The 18,342-nt window shown below is 50.4% G+C and overlaps 1 protein-coding gene across 6 annotated transcripts in view; it reads left to right on the forward strand.

The window, feature by feature from the left end:
* LOC133220459 (protein CEPU-1) overlaps positions 1-17,360 on the forward strand; it is a 333,868-nt gene extending 316,508 nt beyond the window's left edge. For 5 of the 6 annotated variants that reach the window (XM_061368613.1, XM_061368610.1, XM_061368614.1 and 2 more), the window contains 5 exons: positions 8,964-9,098; positions 9,711-9,831; positions 11,308-11,459; positions 13,963-13,995; positions 15,838-17,360. In XM_061368613.1, coding sequence (XP_061224597.1) covers positions 8,964-9,098; positions 9,711-9,831; positions 11,308-11,459; positions 13,963-13,995; positions 15,838-15,938 — 542 coding nt within the window. In that variant the 3' untranslated portion in view covers positions 15,939-17,360. The remainder of the gene's footprint in view (positions 1-8,963; positions 9,099-9,710; positions 9,832-11,307; positions 11,460-13,962; positions 13,996-15,837) is intronic. The other variant, XM_061368611.1, reaches the window with a different exon arrangement.
* Positions 17,361-18,342: the final 982 nt, after the last annotated feature.

The raw sequence follows: 18,342 nt of genomic DNA on the forward strand, positions 1-18,342 counted from the left end.
GTTCAAGGGTGGTTGGTCTCCAAGTTGTTTTGTTTTGTTTCTTTAAATATTAATTTCCATAATCCTTTTATTTCCCAAGGAACTACTTCTTGCAAACAAAGGGTTTAATGCTCCTCTTTTATTCCCACTAACAAATGAGTTGTCTGAGGCATACAACATCGCGGCAGCAACCCAAGTATCTTTAAGGCCAACTTGCAGTTCACAGGGGATGTAAGGGGAAGCATTCCTAAGGGATCATGGGTACCACAGTAGCATCTCCCTGGAGACTGGAGGGCAGCAAACTTGGGAAGCCTCTGCGCAACCCAGGATTCCTATGTTTTGCATGGAGGCATCTCTGAGCTGCCTTTTTGAGATGGAAGATTTGAGAGCCAAAGGCTGGGAAGCACAATAGAAGATAGACTGCTTGTACCTCATTGTCTGGAGAATAGATGGGCTGCAGGCTCCTGGAGAATAGGAGCTGCCACTCAGGTGGTTATAATAGAACAGGCGGCTGGTAGATTTCAATAAAAGAAATGAGTATAAATATTGTTAGGGGGAGAATAGAGGCAAAGTGAAAAAGATCTTGTTTGACGAGTCACAGTGGGAAACTTTCAAGGACTTTTAAGCTCAAAACTCTTTACAATGGTGCTATAATGGGCAGCTCGATCTGCTGCAACATTAGAGGAGAGGAGAGCCAACGGGGCAGGCAGCCCTGGCACAGATTTGCATTGGAGGTCTGGCCCTGGGCATAAAGCAGGGTGGTCGTGCTGGGGAGCCTAAGGTGTTTCAGCTCCCTGTGCTTCAGTTTGGTTGGCTGTAGGTGATTCTAGGTTATAAGCTGTGAATATAGGAGATGTGGTGGTGTCTGAAGGTTTTACACCAGTTGTGTGCCCCAATGACTGCTCAGATGTGCCCACCGAATAGTTGAACGTTGGAGCTGTTGTAGGAGATGTGAGCCCCAAGTGTGGTCTCAGCAGTGGGTCCTGCTCAGATTTAGCTCTGAATAGTGCAAGAAGTTGAAGAAATGTGCAAAGAGCAGAGGGTTGGCAGCAGTGATGGTTCCTGTAATGGTTCCTGGTTGGTGCTTTGTATGCAGAAGGTGTCTGTTGAAATCACGGGCAGCCAGAGATGGGGTTTTCAGCTATAGTCATCTCTGCTCATGTCAACCCCAAATTGTGCCTCTCAAGGTGAAACCATCAGCTTCCTGTTATACTCAAAGGAGCTGGAAGGAGAAGCCACAGCCCTTCATGGCCATGCATGAGGAGAGCACAGCCAGGGCAGGTGGGGGCACTGATACCAGTGCAGGAGAAGGACTTTATAACTTTATCCCTCAGCCTTCATCTGCTTGAGGTGCATCAGGAACCTTTAGTGCAGTGGTCAGCACCAGGCATCCCTCTCCCTCGTAGTCTGTGCATACAAAGGCACAGAGCAGCATTGGCTGGGAGAGCTCTGCCAAACCACTGTAATGAAGGATATGAGTAAGGAGAATGTGATATTTCCTCTCTCTTTGGTGGCACTGGGCACAATTAGGGATGGTGACCACCCCTGGGGTGTGAGGATGAGGAGGGAGCAGCAGAGGAAGGTACTGATAAGCTCTGAGCGCTGTGCGAAAGCCAAGCAGCAAGAGCGTAATCCCCTGGGTCTTTACACAACCATGGAAACATGCTCATTAACATGGAAAAACATGTAAGAGGAGAGATTTCTTCCCTTGTAATCAGGAAACCTCAAAAAGAGAGAGACTTGGCCCTGTGTAAGCACAATGCAGTCTCTGATATGCTTGTTTGTGGGGTTGCAGTCCTTCTGAAGGCTTGTGAATAATGAAGAAGTGGAGGTTCATACTCTGTATCTGCTGTATGTTGGTTGTGGTGTAATTCTAAAGGCATCTCTCCTTTAAAAGGGGCCTAGAAGAAAGATGGGAAAGACTTTTTAGCAGGCCCTGTTGTGATAGGATCAAGAGTGATGGGTTTAACTAAAAGAAGGAGATCGATGCTGGGTGTAAGGAAGAAATTCTTTACAATGAGGGTGGTAAAACACTGGCACAGGCTGCCCTGAGAGGTGGTAGATGGAGACATTCAAGCCCAGGCTGGATGTGGTTTTGGGCAACCTAATCTAATTGAAGATGTCCCTGCTCATTGCAGGTTGGACTAGATGACCTTGAAGGTCTCATCCTACCCAAACTATTCTATGATTCTGTGATTGTAAGGGGGGTTGCAGACTGGAGCCGGTGGTAGAGGGATGGAATATTCCCAAGAGGAGGAGAGGAGCATCCGTGCCTGCATGGGTCGATAGGGTAATCTTCAAAAAATCATTTCTTTAATGATTGCTCTGGATGGTTTCCAGCAGGTTAATTCTCCCCAGCCTTTTTCAGCTGGAGCAGGCTGGCACTGGGGAGTTGAAAGAGGGGATGCACGGAGGGGATGCTGCCCTGGCTGCTCTCATTTGCTTCAGCAAACACAGATTTGGGAAGGGAGTTCTAGAAACGCCTGAACTTTGTTCCTTAGTTTTCAATTGAGCTGTTGGGAGCAGGAAATGCAGGGAAGTGATTGTGCTCCTGTGGTGGGCACTGATGAGGCTGCACCTCAAATCCTGTGTTCAGTTCTGGGGTCCTCACTGCAAGAGAGACGTTGAGGTGCTGGAGCAGGGCTAGAGAAGGGCAACAGAGCTGGTGCAGGGCCTGGAGCACAAGTGTGATGGGGAATGGCTGAGGGACCTGGGGGGTTCAGTCTGGAGAAGAGAAGGCTCGGGGGGACCTGATCGCTCCCTACAACTGCCTGACAGGAGGATGGAGCCAGGAGGGGGCTCGTCACTGCTCCCAAGGGATAGGACAAGAGGAAATGAATTCAAGCTGCACCAGGGGAGGTTTAGATGGAGCTGAGGAACAATTCCTTCTCCAAAGGGTGCTCAGGCACTGGAACAGACTGCCCAGGGCAGGGCTGGAGTCACCATCCCTGGAAGTGCTTCCAAACTGTGTAGCCGAGGCCCTCAGTACATGGGTTAGTGGTTAAAGTGGGATAAAGGTTGGACTTGCTGATCTTAAAGGTCTTCCTAACCTGGTTGATTCTACCTGCCCACATACTGGGGGTTGTGTTGCCCCTGCTTTGAGCACTCAGGTTTGGGGTGATTCCATTCCTTTCCCTACCTCCTTCGTTGCACACAGAGCGCTGTGTGATGCTACTAAATCACTCACCCTACATCATCCCATCTGCTGGGCCACAGAGGAGAGGTGAAGCAGGTCTTGGGCACCAACAATTCCCTCTTAGTACCTTTGTGTGGTTTATTTAGCTACTCTAAACTGTCCTACAATGGCCATCACTATGGGAGTGACATAGGAAATATACAGCCATTGGGTTTAGCACGTCACTCGGAGCCGGGAGTCTGCACAATGTTAATTTTTATTGCCAGAAGTGGCCATAAATTGATAGTTGAGAATGGCTGTAGGGACTGTAATTAACTAGTTACTATTTCACCTCCAAAAGGAACAATGTTTCACGCTCTTCCTTTTACTTATCTGGAATCAGCCCGCTGTCAACATCCACTGCAGCCCATATAAAGATTTATAGACCTTAGAGGTAAATATTGACTAATGGGCAGCTTGGCTTAATGTTCACCTTGAAGGACAATAAATTGTGCTATTGATTGAAGCCAGATGTCAATATCTGCATTGTTGTAAACATTTTAATAAAATTATCTCCATAAAATATTCTCCTTATCCAGCCCATCCTGGGCAAGAGGATCGGTGCTTGGAGGATGCAGCAGATCAGTGTAGGAGGTATGGTGGTGCCTAAGGGTAAGCCTTAGGACTCTGGGCATCAAACTTATTGCAGGATGCTTTGCTGAGGGTTTGAAGCTTCAGAGGTGGAAATAGCACAGCCTTGGTGGGGATCTTGCCTTGATCCAACATGCAATGAGTTCAGCCTGGAGAAGAGAAGGCTCCTGAAGGGGAGACCTTAGAGCAGCTCCAGTGCCTAAAGGGGCTACAATAAACCTGGAGAAGGGCTTTAGACATGGGCCTGTAGGGACAGGCCAAGGGGAATGGCTTGAACCTGCCAGAGGGGAGATGGAGATGAGCTCTTAGGCAGAAGCTCTTCCCTGTGAGGGTGCTGAGGAGCTGGCACAGGGTGCCCAGAGAAGCTGTGGCTGCCCCATCCCTGGCAGTGCTCAAGGCCAGGTTGGATGCAGGGGCTTGGAGCAAGCTGCTCCAGTGGAAGGTGTCCCTGCCCATGACAGGGGTTGGAACTGGATGAGCTTTAAGGTCCCTTCAAACTCAAACCAGGTTGGGATTCTATGAATTGCTGTGGGCACATGGCAGCATGGAAGGTATGCTGTCCTGCTGGTTGCTGGTATATCACAAGACTCAGAGCAGGAGCAGCACTGCTCCATTAGAGTTTTGGTCCTCAGAAGATACCACGGTGTACGGAAACAGTGATGTGCTGCTCAGACACTGTGACAGAGAGTAAGACCTCTCTGCCTTGTTTATTAATGACATTATGGGCAGCATTCCGCCAGGGAATGCCATAAGTGCTGTGTCCTAGAGCTCTGAACATGCTGCACCAGCAAGCTGGGGGACAGTGGCACATCATTAATTTGGGAGCATGTGCTCACTTTCTGGTGAGTTATTATCTTGTCAGAGGCTCAATGGAAGCAAATGGGTAGGAGGAGGCAGAAGGGAGACGAGTCAGGCTGGGAAAACCTGGAGAAGCAAAGGGTAAAGGCAAGAAGGGAGGAACACGGATGTAGGAGGGGTCTGCTGTCCTCATCCATCCACACTGTGTGGGACCCCAAGTCCTAAATAGTGTGTGATGGTTTATGCCAGGATCCCGCTCTCCATCCAGGTGGATTCAGGTTCTGGTTTTCCATCTCTCCGGCTTGCACTGGGTTAGTTCATCATCCTCAGCTGCTGAGCAAGGATTACGCTTGTGCCTAGTCCATTTCTGGCCTGTATTATATTATTAGTATTAATAATAATAATGAGGGGTGCTGGCTGTGCTGGTTTTCTAGTTCCTGAGGAGATGAGAGCACTCTCCCATTAATTCCTGCAATATTTCAGCTCCTAATTGTGCTCAAGCAGAGGCAGCCTTGAACAGTTCCCACCATCGATTCCAGCTCTGGGGGAGCTCCTGGAGCTGCAGGGCCCTGGGCCAGAGCATCCCTGAACATCCCTGAGCTCTGGGTGCTTTTGGAGGTGGGGATGGAGGGAGCTGGGTTCCCACTGCATTGCTTTAGCTCTAGTTTCAGATGGGTGGCGGGATGACTGCAGTGCAATCCCAAAGGGATACATGTGAGGTGTTGGAGAAATAATACCCATCCAAACCCCACCTAAGGCTTGCCTTGCTCCTAAAGCCAGGGAACTGAGCTTCACCCAAAGCAGAGCCCGTGTTTATGAGCCCTGTGTTTATCCCAGGCTGTATTTGCTGAGCCCCGGCCCTGCTCCCTGGGTCCCATCTATTTGGGTTTCTATTTCTGGCAGTCACTAATGAATGAGATTTGTCCAGCTGTCAGGAAGACTTCCCATTATAAACAGGCAAGAAAGCAGAGGCCAGGGAGTCATATTGTTGGGCAATTACTCTCTGGTCATACCTTTGTCCCTTGGCTGCTGAAGCAATAAGGCAGTGAAGTGACTTTATGGACCCAGTTTTCCTGCAAATCCCTTATGCGGAAGGGGATGGAGGAACACAGCAAGTGGCTTCTTCACCTGGTGTCCTCAGGGCAGGAATCACTGATTTCACCTTATTCCTTGAGATGCTGAAGCCGGCACTAAGGAAGCAGGATGTGGCCAGCATCTCATGCAGGAAGGTCTAATGCTGTCGTCGTTGTTAGCTGAGTAATACCAGATTGTGCAGGTGTCAGCCCTGGCTCAGAGCATCCCATTTTGGTCCTGGGTGGGCTCTGCACACCAATGTCCATGTGCTGCAGCTGAAAACCCAATGAGCCAGACTCCAAGCCCTGAACTCTGCACTGCTGATTACTATGTGCCTATCTCAGACTTCAGTACAGGCACGGAGGAAACCTTCATCTCCCAATTTTTGGAGCTTTTGCAGGTGGAAAGCTGACCCTTGCAGTTACTTTAATGAAGTCTTTTGCCCGGGAATGAAACACGCTCGAGGTGCTTTGCTCCCAGATCAAACTGGGCCTGCAAACTACAGCTTGGCTATAGAGAGACCTAATTCTTGCTGTGTGTGAGCTGGCTCCGGAACACTCAGGCAAGAGCCTTTGGGTAGTTGGGAAGCTGAGTGGTATCTGAGAGTTTGGAAGCAGAGTGTTATCTGAGCCTTTGCACAAACCTGACTCACATTTGCTCATCGGAGCATCTGAAGCCCACCGGCTGTGGCGTTATTTTATCAGCAGGCAGCGCTGTGCTACAGAGAAGCTGATTCTGGGTCAGCTATAAAAGGGATGACTTTTCCCTCCCCTCTCTCCTTCTGCTGCAGCGAAGTGGTGCCAGCCCGACGGATTTAACGCTGGAATTTGTGTGTCTGCAACTAATTTGGGGGTAAAACCTTCATATGCTGCCCTTCAATTGTGCTGAATGATGAGCTCAGCAGCTTTGCCCGTCAGGCCCTCGGTGGGGTTGGCGATGAGGGTGAACATCGTAACTCATCATATGGGATGCACAGGAAAAGCTGCTTCCCCCCCTTCCCGAAGCTCATGGGGTCGGTCTGGAACTGTGGGATCCATATGTGTGTGTACAACGACCTCAGTTCAGTGGGTGTGCGAAGTCCCAGGGTCCCCATGATGTTTGGTGCAGGGCAGAGCCAAGCTGTGATTTCCTGACATTCCATATCTCTGCTATATGTGTTTTAGAGACAGTTACTTGGGTATGCAGCAGTAGAAAAAGCATATTTATTTTGGAAACATGATTCCCTGGCTCCAGTTAAAGATGATGTTAAGTCCTACCTTTATGGGTTGAATGGGTCTCTACTGCCAGCGCAAGTACCACAAGCATCTTGTGGTTTGTGAATACAAAGACATTTTATCTTGACATCAGTGACCATAATGCAGATCATGGAATAGGAATTGAACATGGCATACTGCACACTGCAAATTCCCATGTCTAGAAGATGCTGTAGCAGAATAGCTGTCAATCTTGTCATTTATCAGCCGGATGGACAGACTTCGCTTGCTCCTAATATGAGTGACTGGAACATCAGAATCCGTCTGTGACAGAGACCTGTGAGGGTGCTGAGGCCCTGGCACAGGGTGCCCAGAGAAGCTGTGACTGCCCCATCCATGGCAGTGTTCAAGGCCAGGTTGGACACAGGGGGTTGGAGGAAGCTGCTCCAGTTGAAGGTGTCCCTGCCCATGACAAGGGTTGGAACTGGATGAGCTTTAAGGTCCCTTCCAACCCAAACCATTCCATGAATCTATTATTAGGACTGAGCATCTTTGCAGTAGCTTAAGCAGACAATCCCATCTGCGATGCTGAGCAATCCCAAACCTGGGTTTGCAGCAGCAGGATCCCAGTGGGTGCTTATTGCAGGAGCTCACCCTGTTGAGCTGTACAGGAGTGTAACAGAAATCACACCGGGGCTTTGTGTGTTTCCCAAAGAGCCACATCAGTGGGTGGTGGCGTGTGGCCACATTCACTATTGATGTACCATGTGAAGGGATGCTACAAAAGCCTCAGCAGCAGGATGCGCCCTGGCAGAAGCATCCCACGTGGATAATTTGCATGGATTTATCAGGAGCAAGATGCACACGGTTCACTGGTCAAGTGCAGCGAGCTGTGGCTCATCAGGTAGCCGGGTGGAAAGCGAGGGTGAGGGTGGGATCACCAGGATCCACCGGCTGCATCCCACAGGGACCTGTGCTTGGCCTCTGTGCCATTGGCACTCACTGCTGGCAACAGCTGTCCAGAGCTAATTTATTTCCTAATGCTGCAGCAATGTTAATTTATAAATTACACTGGTAATTCCAGCTATTATTAATTTCAGATGGTGTAGGGCAAGCCAAATTAAAATATGACACCAATTGCCACACATATGTACCAAGGACTAGCGTTTAAAATTTATAGGAATATTAAGTGTGACACCGGTCCCGGAGATGCTTTGCACAGTAATTACAGCACCTCGGCCATCAGTGGGAGATCTGGTAGAGAGATGGGAACAAAAAGAAGGGAGAAGGGAAAAGTTGTCCGTGCTGTTTGTTCCTGCTGCGTTTCCTCGGGATGTGGATGTGTCCTAACTGCCAGGTTTCTTGGTTGAAATCTGTGCTTGTTGTAATACTGCGATCTCCAACTGGGAGACTGTTGTGGTCCAGCACCAGAGCGTTGCTGTTTTCCAGGGATGCTTCAAAGTGAAGCAGGCTCTTGGAAGAGAGGGGGCTGCATCTGTGTGGCTTTGAGCCAAACTGGAGGGAAAGGCGAGCAAGCACAGAGCCCCATGGGCACCATAGGAATGAGCCTGCAGCAGTCATGGGATGAAGTGTTTCAGCTGAAGGGAGGTGTTGGCACCAAAACTGATGGGAATAAAGTGGTTGTAAATGAATTGAAGCTGAAAAATTAGAGAGAGGTGTCCATGTCTGAACACTGTTTGAAGGGTTTGAACACTTCCATCCCTGGAAGTGTTCCTTTACTCTATAGGCAAGGCCCTTAGTGACATGGGTTAGTGGTGGCCTTGGCAGTGGTAGGGTAAAGGTCTTTTCCAACCTGGGTGACTATGATTCTGTATGAGCCCAGCAAGATGGTGAGGTGGGGTGTACAGCTGCCAATAAGAGATGATTTCAGGTCATTGTTGCAGGGCACATGTGGAGATTGGTGCAGGTTTGGCGAGGACAAATTTGCCCACCCTTGGGACATTGTCTCCAGCAAGTGATGCTCTTGGTGGGGCCAAAGCCATCGCAGAGGTCTGTTGCTTGGGAACACCTTTCTGGCAGGGGTTTTGTTGGGATGGTGGAACACATAGAAGGTTTAGGTGCTCTGTGCAGATACACATACAGTTTTGCCATCCTTTCCCATCACTCATGGCCCTTTCCCTTTGTCCCTGCAGCTGTGGGCTTCATCAGTGAGGATGAGTACCTGGAGATCACAGGCATCACAAGGGAGCAGTCTGGGGAGTATGAATGCAGCGCCTCCAATGATGTGGCAGCGCCCGTGGTCCAGCGAGTCAAAGTCACTGTCAACTGTGAGTAGACAGGGATGGGGTTGGATATGCCACCCCATGAGGGGATGGGATTTGGGAAGCAGGAGCAGCAAGAGTTTATTTGAACAGGTTGTGGTTTGCCCTTTCCCCCCCTTCTTTTCAAGCTGCTTTTTTTCCATCACCTCCTCCTCGGCTGTCTCCATCAACCTGGGTTTTCCACCCATGGTGAGATGCTGTGCTGATAACCTCTGGGGAGACGAGAGAAGTGAGCAATAAACAGGAATTTTTTCTATTAGAAAGAATAAGAGAGAGAGAGAAAGAAAGAGAATGAGGAAGCAAGCAGCATATTTCATGCTCTGATAGAGCTGAAGACCCTTCTAAACCCCTTTGTGGCCACTCATTGCTTAGCACAAGGACACACATGGTACCCAAGGGATGGGGGCTCCAGTCCTCAGAGAAACCCTCACTCATCTGCAAATTGGGGTCTCCCATGAGCCCCAAACCCCTTGGACAGGAGCATCAGGGGCTGGACACGGGCTTGGAGATAATTTTGGCCCCTTCCTAAGTGCAGAGAAATGAAAAGGAGTTTAAGGTGCAAGGGCAAGGGATCAGATGCCCCCAGGTGTTGACCCAGGTTTCCCATATTCCCCACAGACCCGCCATACATCTCGGGTGCAAAGAGCACTGGGGTGCCAGTGGGGCAGAAGGGCATCCTGATGTGCGAAGCTTCTGCTGTCCCCTCTGCTGACTTCCAGTGGTACAAAGATGACAAAAGGTAAGATCCTGGGGGACAAAACTGGGAGGGGACCTGGTGTGGGACCTTCCTCAATGGGGCCACAATAACCAGTTGAATTCCCAATAACCCTCAGCACAAGCCAGGTTGGGATGCTGGGATGCTGGGAGGGGGTTTTTCCAGCTGCCTCTTTCAGCCAGACAGGTTTTCCCTCCCTGTGCAGGCAGCACAGGCAGGATCACTGCTACCCGTGCCTCTGTTTTAAGGTAAATCCCTGCTTAGGTGAAGCATAACATCCGAGAGTGATATTGGCAGCACAAATCCAAGCACTTAGGAGAGGATGAAATCCCTGTCATCTTTTTAAACACTTTAGCCAGAAGGCAGAGTCAGCTCCTTGCTCTTGGAAAGGCAAAAGAAATGAGGTGTTGAGAGACAGGGTTTGCACAGCGATGTGGCTTGGGAGCAAGGAGAACAGGGAAGGATCCCACTCTGGAGTGAATGACCCCAGGCAAAGGGTTTTAACCCATTTGACATGGGTTAGTGGTGGGATTTGGCAGTGCTGGGGTACAGGTTGGACTTGATGGTCTTAAAGGTCTTTTCCAACCTGGCTGATTCTATGATTCTGTTTTCCCATTGCTTCTCCCTGGGAAGCCCGAAGGGGCTGCGGTGTGGCTGAACACAGCACAAGCCACCCAGGTCATTAAAAGAAGGCGTGTTTTAGCCAAAAAAGATGCTCCAGAAGCTAGAGGAGAGGTTGGAGCTGCCTATTTTGGGGAGGAAAGGAGCAAGAGGAGTGTAAAAGCAGTGGATGTTTGCGTGAGAGATGAAAGGCTTTACTCAGAAGTAGGTCACATCACAAGGGCCTGCAAAGCAGATGGGTGCTCAGAGTGTAGCAGGGGTGAGAACGGAGATGCAGCACCTCCTGGGAGGAAATAGCAAGTAAAAGAGCTGCAGGAGCTAAGCAGAGGGGGGACACCGGCTCAGGGATGTCAAAGCACTTGGGTGATGCTTCAGGTTTGTGTCAGCTGAGGAATGCCTCCCTGCTCCATGGTCCACACAAAGGCATGGGTGCTGTGCATGCTGCAAGAGCTGGCAGGGTGAGGGGTGAAGGAGGGAGCAAGAAGGCACCCCACAGAGCAGGGAGGACTGAAAAGCCCTCGAGGCTGATGTAAGTGGGAATCCAGGAGCATTTCCCATATTCCCTCCCTGGGCATGGGAGCATCCCTCCCTCTGCATGGCTTTTGGGAAGCCCCAACCCCTTCAGCAGTGACTTTGATGGTTGCCTCTGATGGGGATGGTGCAGGGTGGCAGCTAAGGGATGAGAGCCAGCAGAGTAGCATCCATCTTCCCTATCTCTCTCAATAACTTCCCTTCTCCCTCCTCATCCCTGATCTTTGTCGCAGGCTCTATGTCCCCACTCACAGGGAGGACCAGGGGATGGTAGGTCATGCAAAACAGTGGGTGCTTCTCCTCCTGATGCCATCACAGTGACCCTCTCCCATTCTGCTTTCTTCCCAGGCTGGCTGAAGGTCAGAAAGGACTGAAAGTGGAGAACAAAGCCTTCTCCTCCAAGCTGACTTTCTTCAATGTCTCCGAGCAGGACTATGGCAACTACACCTGCGTAGCCTCCAACCAGCTAGGAAACACCAACGCCAGCATGATCCTCTATGGTGAGTAGGGCAGAGGGAGACGGATGGGGAACAGCTTAACAGGGAGATCACCAACATGAGAGACATGGGAAGGGTCTCCTTGTCTTTTGGGGGAGATGTGCTGATCTTTTGTGCTCTGGAGCATGGGTTGGAGGTCGTGGTGAGCTCAGGGAAAGTGGAAAACCTCCAAACCTACCTCCTGATACGGGTCCTGTGCCTGCCAGTGTTGAGGGGTTTGGGATCTTCTGTCAAAGCCAAGTTAGGACTTGACTGCAAGTTTCCATCTTCTCACTGTGACAAATACCAAGGAGAACCTCTGTTTGAAGGCCCCCAGGGCTCCACCACCTTCAAGGTCATGTTTTCCCCTCCTACCAAGCAGATATATTCTTACTGATGGTGCCAGCAGGAATGGAAAGGTGCAGAGGGCCAGGAGATGGGAAGGTGTAGATGGCAGGGAGGAGAAGAACCTGTGTACTCTCATCTAGGGACTGATTTCTCTGAGTACCAGAATTGGGATGAGAGCAATGCATCCATCTGATACTGCTCAGCATGTATCAAGCAAAGCCGGAGCAGGGGCAGTGATCCCCAGATCCCCCTCATGGCCATCAAGAGCTGAAGGTGAACATCAAGCCTTGTCTCTGGCCACTTCCACAGGGATATTTCCTTGCCAGGGATATGGGGTGAGAACCATATGGGAAAAGCAGGGCTTGAGGACCTGTGCCCTCTCCCAGTATCCTCTCCCATCTCTCCTTGCCACGCGCCTTGTCTTCTCCTTGTTATTGCATGGTCAGGCACAAGCTTCATCATTCCAGACCCATCGATGCGGTGGCTCAGGGCTAGCAGGCTGTACTCTCAGTGATGCAAAGAGCACTGGGGTAGTGTCATTCCCAAAGCACAGGTTGGGTTGTTAATGTGCTGGAGCAGCACAGGATGCATATGGAGATGTTGGGAAGCAACATCCACTTCTCACCATCCTTGAGGAGGGGCTGGATATGGTTCAGGGGATGAAGGGGCAGATGGACAACCTGTCTAGTGTCAGTATTGGGTTTCCCTGAGCTGTGGCAGGGGAGTTTGTTCCATCTGGGATGCTCGGCTCTGTGCCTGCAGCCCTGATGCAGAGCTAACCTTGGATGTTCATGAGCCTAACACCCATTTGTTCTCCCAAAACATCCAAGTGATGAACATCAGCATCTCTACCTGCCCATTAAACCATCATTATCACTGCCTAGGAACTCAGTTCTCTTCCAGCCTTCCTGGTCATTGGTGCCCCAAATAACCCCCTTTCTTTAGGGACAATGGCACTGCAGAGCTGCCTGGGCCTGGCTCCATCCATGCTGCTGCCTGCATACCATATCCTGAGCCACATGTTCTTCCTTAGCTTTGATGGTTTAGGCTCCCTGTGGGGTTTCTGAGGCTAAAATCTTAATTAATGTGTGACCTCAGTTTGGCTGGGTGAACCCCCAAAAGGGAAGATGACTTTCTGCTGCTGGCTCTGTACAAGCTGTTAGTTGGTTTCCAACCCATGGGTGATGTTCTGTGTGACTGCAGTGTCAGGCAGGATGCAGGGAAGCATCCCACTACAGCCTAAGCTTGTTTTATGATCCCTCTTAGCTTTGTTTCTGTGTCTGTGAATCCCATCAGGGAACACACTTGGGAGTCCTTTGATCACCCATCATTTCCGTAGAGCAATATTGGTTTAATAGTATTACTAATTGTGTCCCACTGGGGGTGACGGCTCTTGAGCTGCCCTAAACCACCATGGACAAGATGTTTTGGGGGACAGTTTTCAGTGCATCCCATTTTTCCTACAGCTGAGTGAGTGTTTTGGACATTCCCTCCCCTCAAATGAAGGTTTAATCCATGCGGATCCCATGACATGAGCTTTTTGGGAGCTGAGTGACAGAGGCTAATGTAGTGTTACATCTTCTAATCCTTCTTTTAATCTCATTTTTCAGGAAGGTCAACTAGTGCTTTATTTAACATGTAGCACTTGTTATTATAGGCTCGCTGCCTTGTGCAGCGGCTCATTTGGTGCTGTCTGGGAGGTGATGGAGTGTTCCACAGCCTTGTGTGGAGTTAGGGAGAAGAGAACAATCCCTCTGATTCTCTTCCATCAAATGGTCCACTTCCAGAGACTGAGAAATCCATTTGGGATGTTGCAGGGTTATTGGAAGGGATGGGCCCTGAACCCTGACAGAGGGGAATAAGAGGAGCATAAGGAAGCGCTGAACCACCAGAATTCCCCATATCCCAGCCCCTGTGCTTTGCCTTTTGTCAGGCTATCACCATGGACATTGCCAGTCCCACTGGGTTCCCACAGTCCCTAGCTTGTCTCAGCTCATGGACCACTATCCCCAGATGGGGGGACTGTGCCCCTAGAGGAGCAGGCTGTGATTTGGGCAGCAGCATCACACTTTCTACCCCACCTGCTTGCTCTCCCTGGCCCCAGGTCGAGCGCAGTGTCTCGAGCCTGCACTTTCCATTGCCCTTTTGCCTTAACTTTCCCTTGTTCTTTAATTTTTAGAAGAGACAACTACTGCCCTGACACCCTGGAAAGGTCAGTAATTTGGGGACCCCTGCTATGCCAAGCGCTCCCCCTTGCTCCATTTCCCCTTGGGCCCCACTGGCTCCCACCCCAACTCATCCCAGCCAGAGTTCCTGCCCCACAACCCCAGTTCTCCTGCTGGAATAGCAATGAATTAGGGCTTTCTTGTTGTTGTGTAGCTGTCCTCCCATCCCTCCTCCTCCTTGCTAGCTATTGTGCCCGTCCAGTGAAGTCTGTGCCTTCTGCATGTCCCGCCTTCTTCTCCCTGTTCTTGGGGTGGAGATGGGTTGTCTCTGATCTGCTTTCCATGTGTTGCTGTGTAATTGAGTCTCGTGGCAAGTCCTGCCTCCTCTGGGATGCTTTTAGTGCTTATGCTGAGATGCTGTAGGGGTGGAAAGGTGGATGGTCCTCTTCCTGGTGTTATCTGTGGCTTATCATAAGAGCAGCTGGCTCAGTGTCATCTTGATTTTCGGGTTCCATAGCAATGCAGCTTCATTTGTGCCTTGGGATGGCTTAAAGATGTTGGGAGGGCTGTGGAAGTAGCACAGGGACAGGCACATCTTCAGATCTGCCCTTGCATTTGACTTCCTGACCATGCCAGGAGCTGGGACTCAGTGGGAAGCCCCAACCCTAACACCTTGCGAGGTGTCTGTGAGTGCTACTGGTGGGAGATCAAGTGGTTAATGGTTCTTAGTGCTCCACTCAGGCTTTGAAGTGAAGGGATGTGTTGGGGTTTCTAAAGCAGGTTGAGCAGATCTTGTGGGCAGCCCTGCTACATCAGGACCTGCTTCCCCTAGAACTTTTCCAGCTAGTGTTCCCCTTGGCCAGCTATCTGGGGTGTCTTCATGGAAGCCATTGGGTCAGGAATCCCCCACGTCCTTTCCCACATTGAGCCATGAGCTCCTCACCCTCTGTGATCCCCAAAGGCATGGATGGACTTGGCTCTTCCTGAGCACCCTCCTCATGCCAGTTTGTTCTCAAGATGGTGTGGGCCCATGGGCAGAGCACTTTATGAGTGGTGAGTCCCACAGAAGCTCTGTGGAGTTGCAAAACACCAAGTTCTGGATGCAGTGTTGGTGACAGTGTCTCTGCTGGATGGGCAAGGGGTTATTATGCCCACACAACACAAAGAGGAGGGAGATAACAGGGTGGTCAGCCCTATGTGCTGACTCACTGGGGCTGGCAGAGTGTGGACAGTGTTGGGCAAAACCCATCTTGTCCTCTACAAGTGTGACTGGAAATGTGGACAGACAATTTTGGGTGAAGGACAAAGGGCATTGAGGGGGTTTAGTTGGTGGTGATGAGCAGGGGATGATCTCAGTATGGGGTATCAGGGCCATAGGGAGATTATGGAGGGGGTTATGCCCCAGAGGTTGGGGTTGGTAATGGCATGGGCAGATGCAGATACCCACTGTGCTATCAGAGCCATTACATCAGGGGCCCAAATGATGTGGGTTTGTTGGTTTTCTTTTCATAGAAACATAGAATCAGCCAGGTTGGAAAAGACCTTTAAGATCATAAAGTCAGACCTTTATCCCAGCACTGCCAAGGTCACCACTAACCCATGTCATTGAGGGCCTCATCTACATGGCTTTTGAACACTTCAAGTGTGGTGACTCCAGCACTGCCCTGGGCAGCCTGTTCCAATGTCAGAGCACCTTTAGGGAAGAAATCACTCCTCATCTCCATCTAAACCTCCCCTGGTGCAGCTTGAGGTCATTTCCTCTTGTCCCATCCCTTGTTCCTTGGGAGAAGAGACCAGCCCCTCACTCCAACCTCCTTTCAGGTAGTTGTGTTTTAGTGGGTTTTATTGGCTCCGTGGCTAACCACCGGGTGTTCCTCTCCCGTCCACAGGTCCCGGTGCAGTCCACGATGGGAACAACGGCGCGTGGCGGCGAGGAGGCTGCATGTGGCTCCTGGCCCTGCCACTCGCCCAGCTCGCCCGCCACTTTTGACCTGAGAAGCCGGCCCGCGGAGCAGCGGCGGCGATGACCATGGCCAGCGAGTGCAAGCAGAAGGGAGAGGAGGAAGAACAAGAAGAAGAAGAAGAGCAAGAAGAAGAAGATGATGTGTTCACCGTTTCCGAAAATAATCATAAGAATTGAGAGAGTATCCGGCCAGGCCACCTGGGGAGGGGGACAGAAGCACCAAACCATGCAACAAACCGCAATGAGAATTTGGAAAGGAGAGAAACGACAACAAAAGCAGAACAAATCCCAGGCTTCCTGCTGAAGATGCAACGCAACTGAGTCTTCTTTTCTTTTTTTCCCTATTTTTTTTTTTTTTTTTGGTCTCCCAGGCCTTTTTTTCTCCCCTTTTTCGCTGTTCTCTTCCCACAGAGGACAAGCAGGGCCATGGGGCACGGCGCTTCCCACCACCCGCCCGCTCCTTCCCACGGGACCCTCCATGCGGACGTGCCGGTTCTCTTCTTGGCTGAGATTTCCCCGTCTTCTCATGGACTGTGCCGCCATTTGTGTTCCAGAATATATATATATATATCCACATATACATATATATATATATATGTATAGATATATAGATCTTCAACAGTTACCACACCACCACTGACAGAAAGGGAGGAAGGAGACCGGCGTCGAGCCACGCGTTCATCATACCACCCGTGGACATTGTGAATGAGAAGGGATTCTGTATCATGGTTCATTTTATTAATTGTATTTTCTGATACGAGCCTAGAACTCTTAGTTCCTAAAAAACAGAGATGCAAAAAACGAGGGGGAAGAAAAAACAAAACAAAACAAAAGGAGGAATAAAGAAGAAAGGCAGAAAGGAGAGGAGGAGCGAGCAGAGAGAAGTTGTCAAGCGCCGCGCAGCCAAGGAGGCATGGAGAAGGAAGAGAAGGAGGAGGAGAAGGAAGAAACCTGTGCAAAATCCCCCCAAAACCGGCCCAAAAAGCAGTCTGATGTCTGAACATTTCTTGCCAAGGGCACGGGCAACTCTCACCACGCGTCGAGGCGGAGGGAGACACTAAATCTTTTTATGGGATATATATATACAGTATATATAAATATACATATATATATATATATAATTTTTCTTTTTGGTTAGCCTTCTAGCCACGGTTCCCAGCTGGGTCCTTCCGCTGCCATTACTGCATGCTGTATATGGAGTTAGGTGTGTATTGGTCCTCAACGAGACCAGCGTCTTGGTCCACATGTCCCCACACCCCTTCACCTTTCTGCTCTCGGGTCACCGGTGACAAAGGGCCACGGGGGACCGGGGCCCATCTCTGTCGCCTTTTGCCGTGGGGCAGGGATAGGGGGAGATCTATGTAGCTCAGTTTTCTATTTTTATATATATATATATATATGTATGTATATGTGTGTGTGTGTTTGCGTGTGTGTGTGTATATATATATATATATAAAAAACAACAAAGAGATAAGGAAAAGGCGGCGAAGCGATGGGCACCCGGCCACCCCGAACCATGGGATTGGGAATGTTCCAGTGGTGGGTCTCTCCTGCGGTCACTTTTCCTCCTTTGGGTTCCTTTCCTTCCCTGCAGCTGACAGCGGGGGGCACGCGGGGAGCACGGGCGGGCGGCGAGGGGGGGCTCTCTCTGCCTATCCATTAAAACGATTGTTCCATGTGGCCGCTCCGTCTGGTTGTGGTGCTCATTGCCGTGCTCTCCCACCCTGGGTGACAGGGAGGGACATGGGGAGGGACACCGGGAGAGAAGGCACCCTGGACCTCACCAGTGACGTGTCACAGGTAAGGCTTTGGTGAGTATATGGGGAGTGTGTGTGGGGGTGGCTCTGCCCTATTTCCCTCATGCAGGATCCCACTCGGTATCCCAAAAGCTTCCCATGAGCCTCATGGATTGGCTGAAGCGAGTCCCATGGGAAAGAGACACGGTGATGAGGTGAGTGTAGGAAACTGGATGCCAAGCACAGGGTGAAGTGTCCTGGGCTGGAGTTTGGCTGTAGATACAACTTTCTTGTATCAGTCTTGGTGTTTTGCTGATGGTTACTTGGTGCTTTTGGTCTGTAGGCTGCGTATGCTGGTTTTCCTCAAGCTGCTGTTCTTGTAGGATCAGAAGCTGCTTGATAGTGATGGCAGGACTCTTTTGTTGGGGTTTTGATTTCTTGGCCTTTTGATGAGTTTGTGTCACCCAAGAGATGCACATGGAGAAGAGGGAGAGAGCAAAAAGAATGGTAAGGAGTCACCTTGTGACATATAGTGGCTGAGCAAAACTGGTCTGGCTCTTCTCCCAAGGAACTAGGGATAGGACAAGAGGAAATGGCTTCCAACTGCATCAGGGGAGGTTTAGATGGAGCTGAGGAACAATTCCTTCCCCAAAGGGTGCTCAGGCATTGGAACAGGCTGCCCAGAGCAGTGCTGG

This window comes from Neopsephotus bourkii, unplaced genomic scaffold, assembly GCF_033783945.1.
Source record: "Neopsephotus bourkii isolate Nb327-2 ecotype Australia unplaced genomic scaffold, CSIRO-AGI_Nbou_v1 NB_1433, whole genome shotgun sequence".
Lineage (NCBI taxonomy): Eukaryota > Metazoa > Chordata > Aves > Psittaciformes > Psittacidae > Neopsephotus > Neopsephotus bourkii.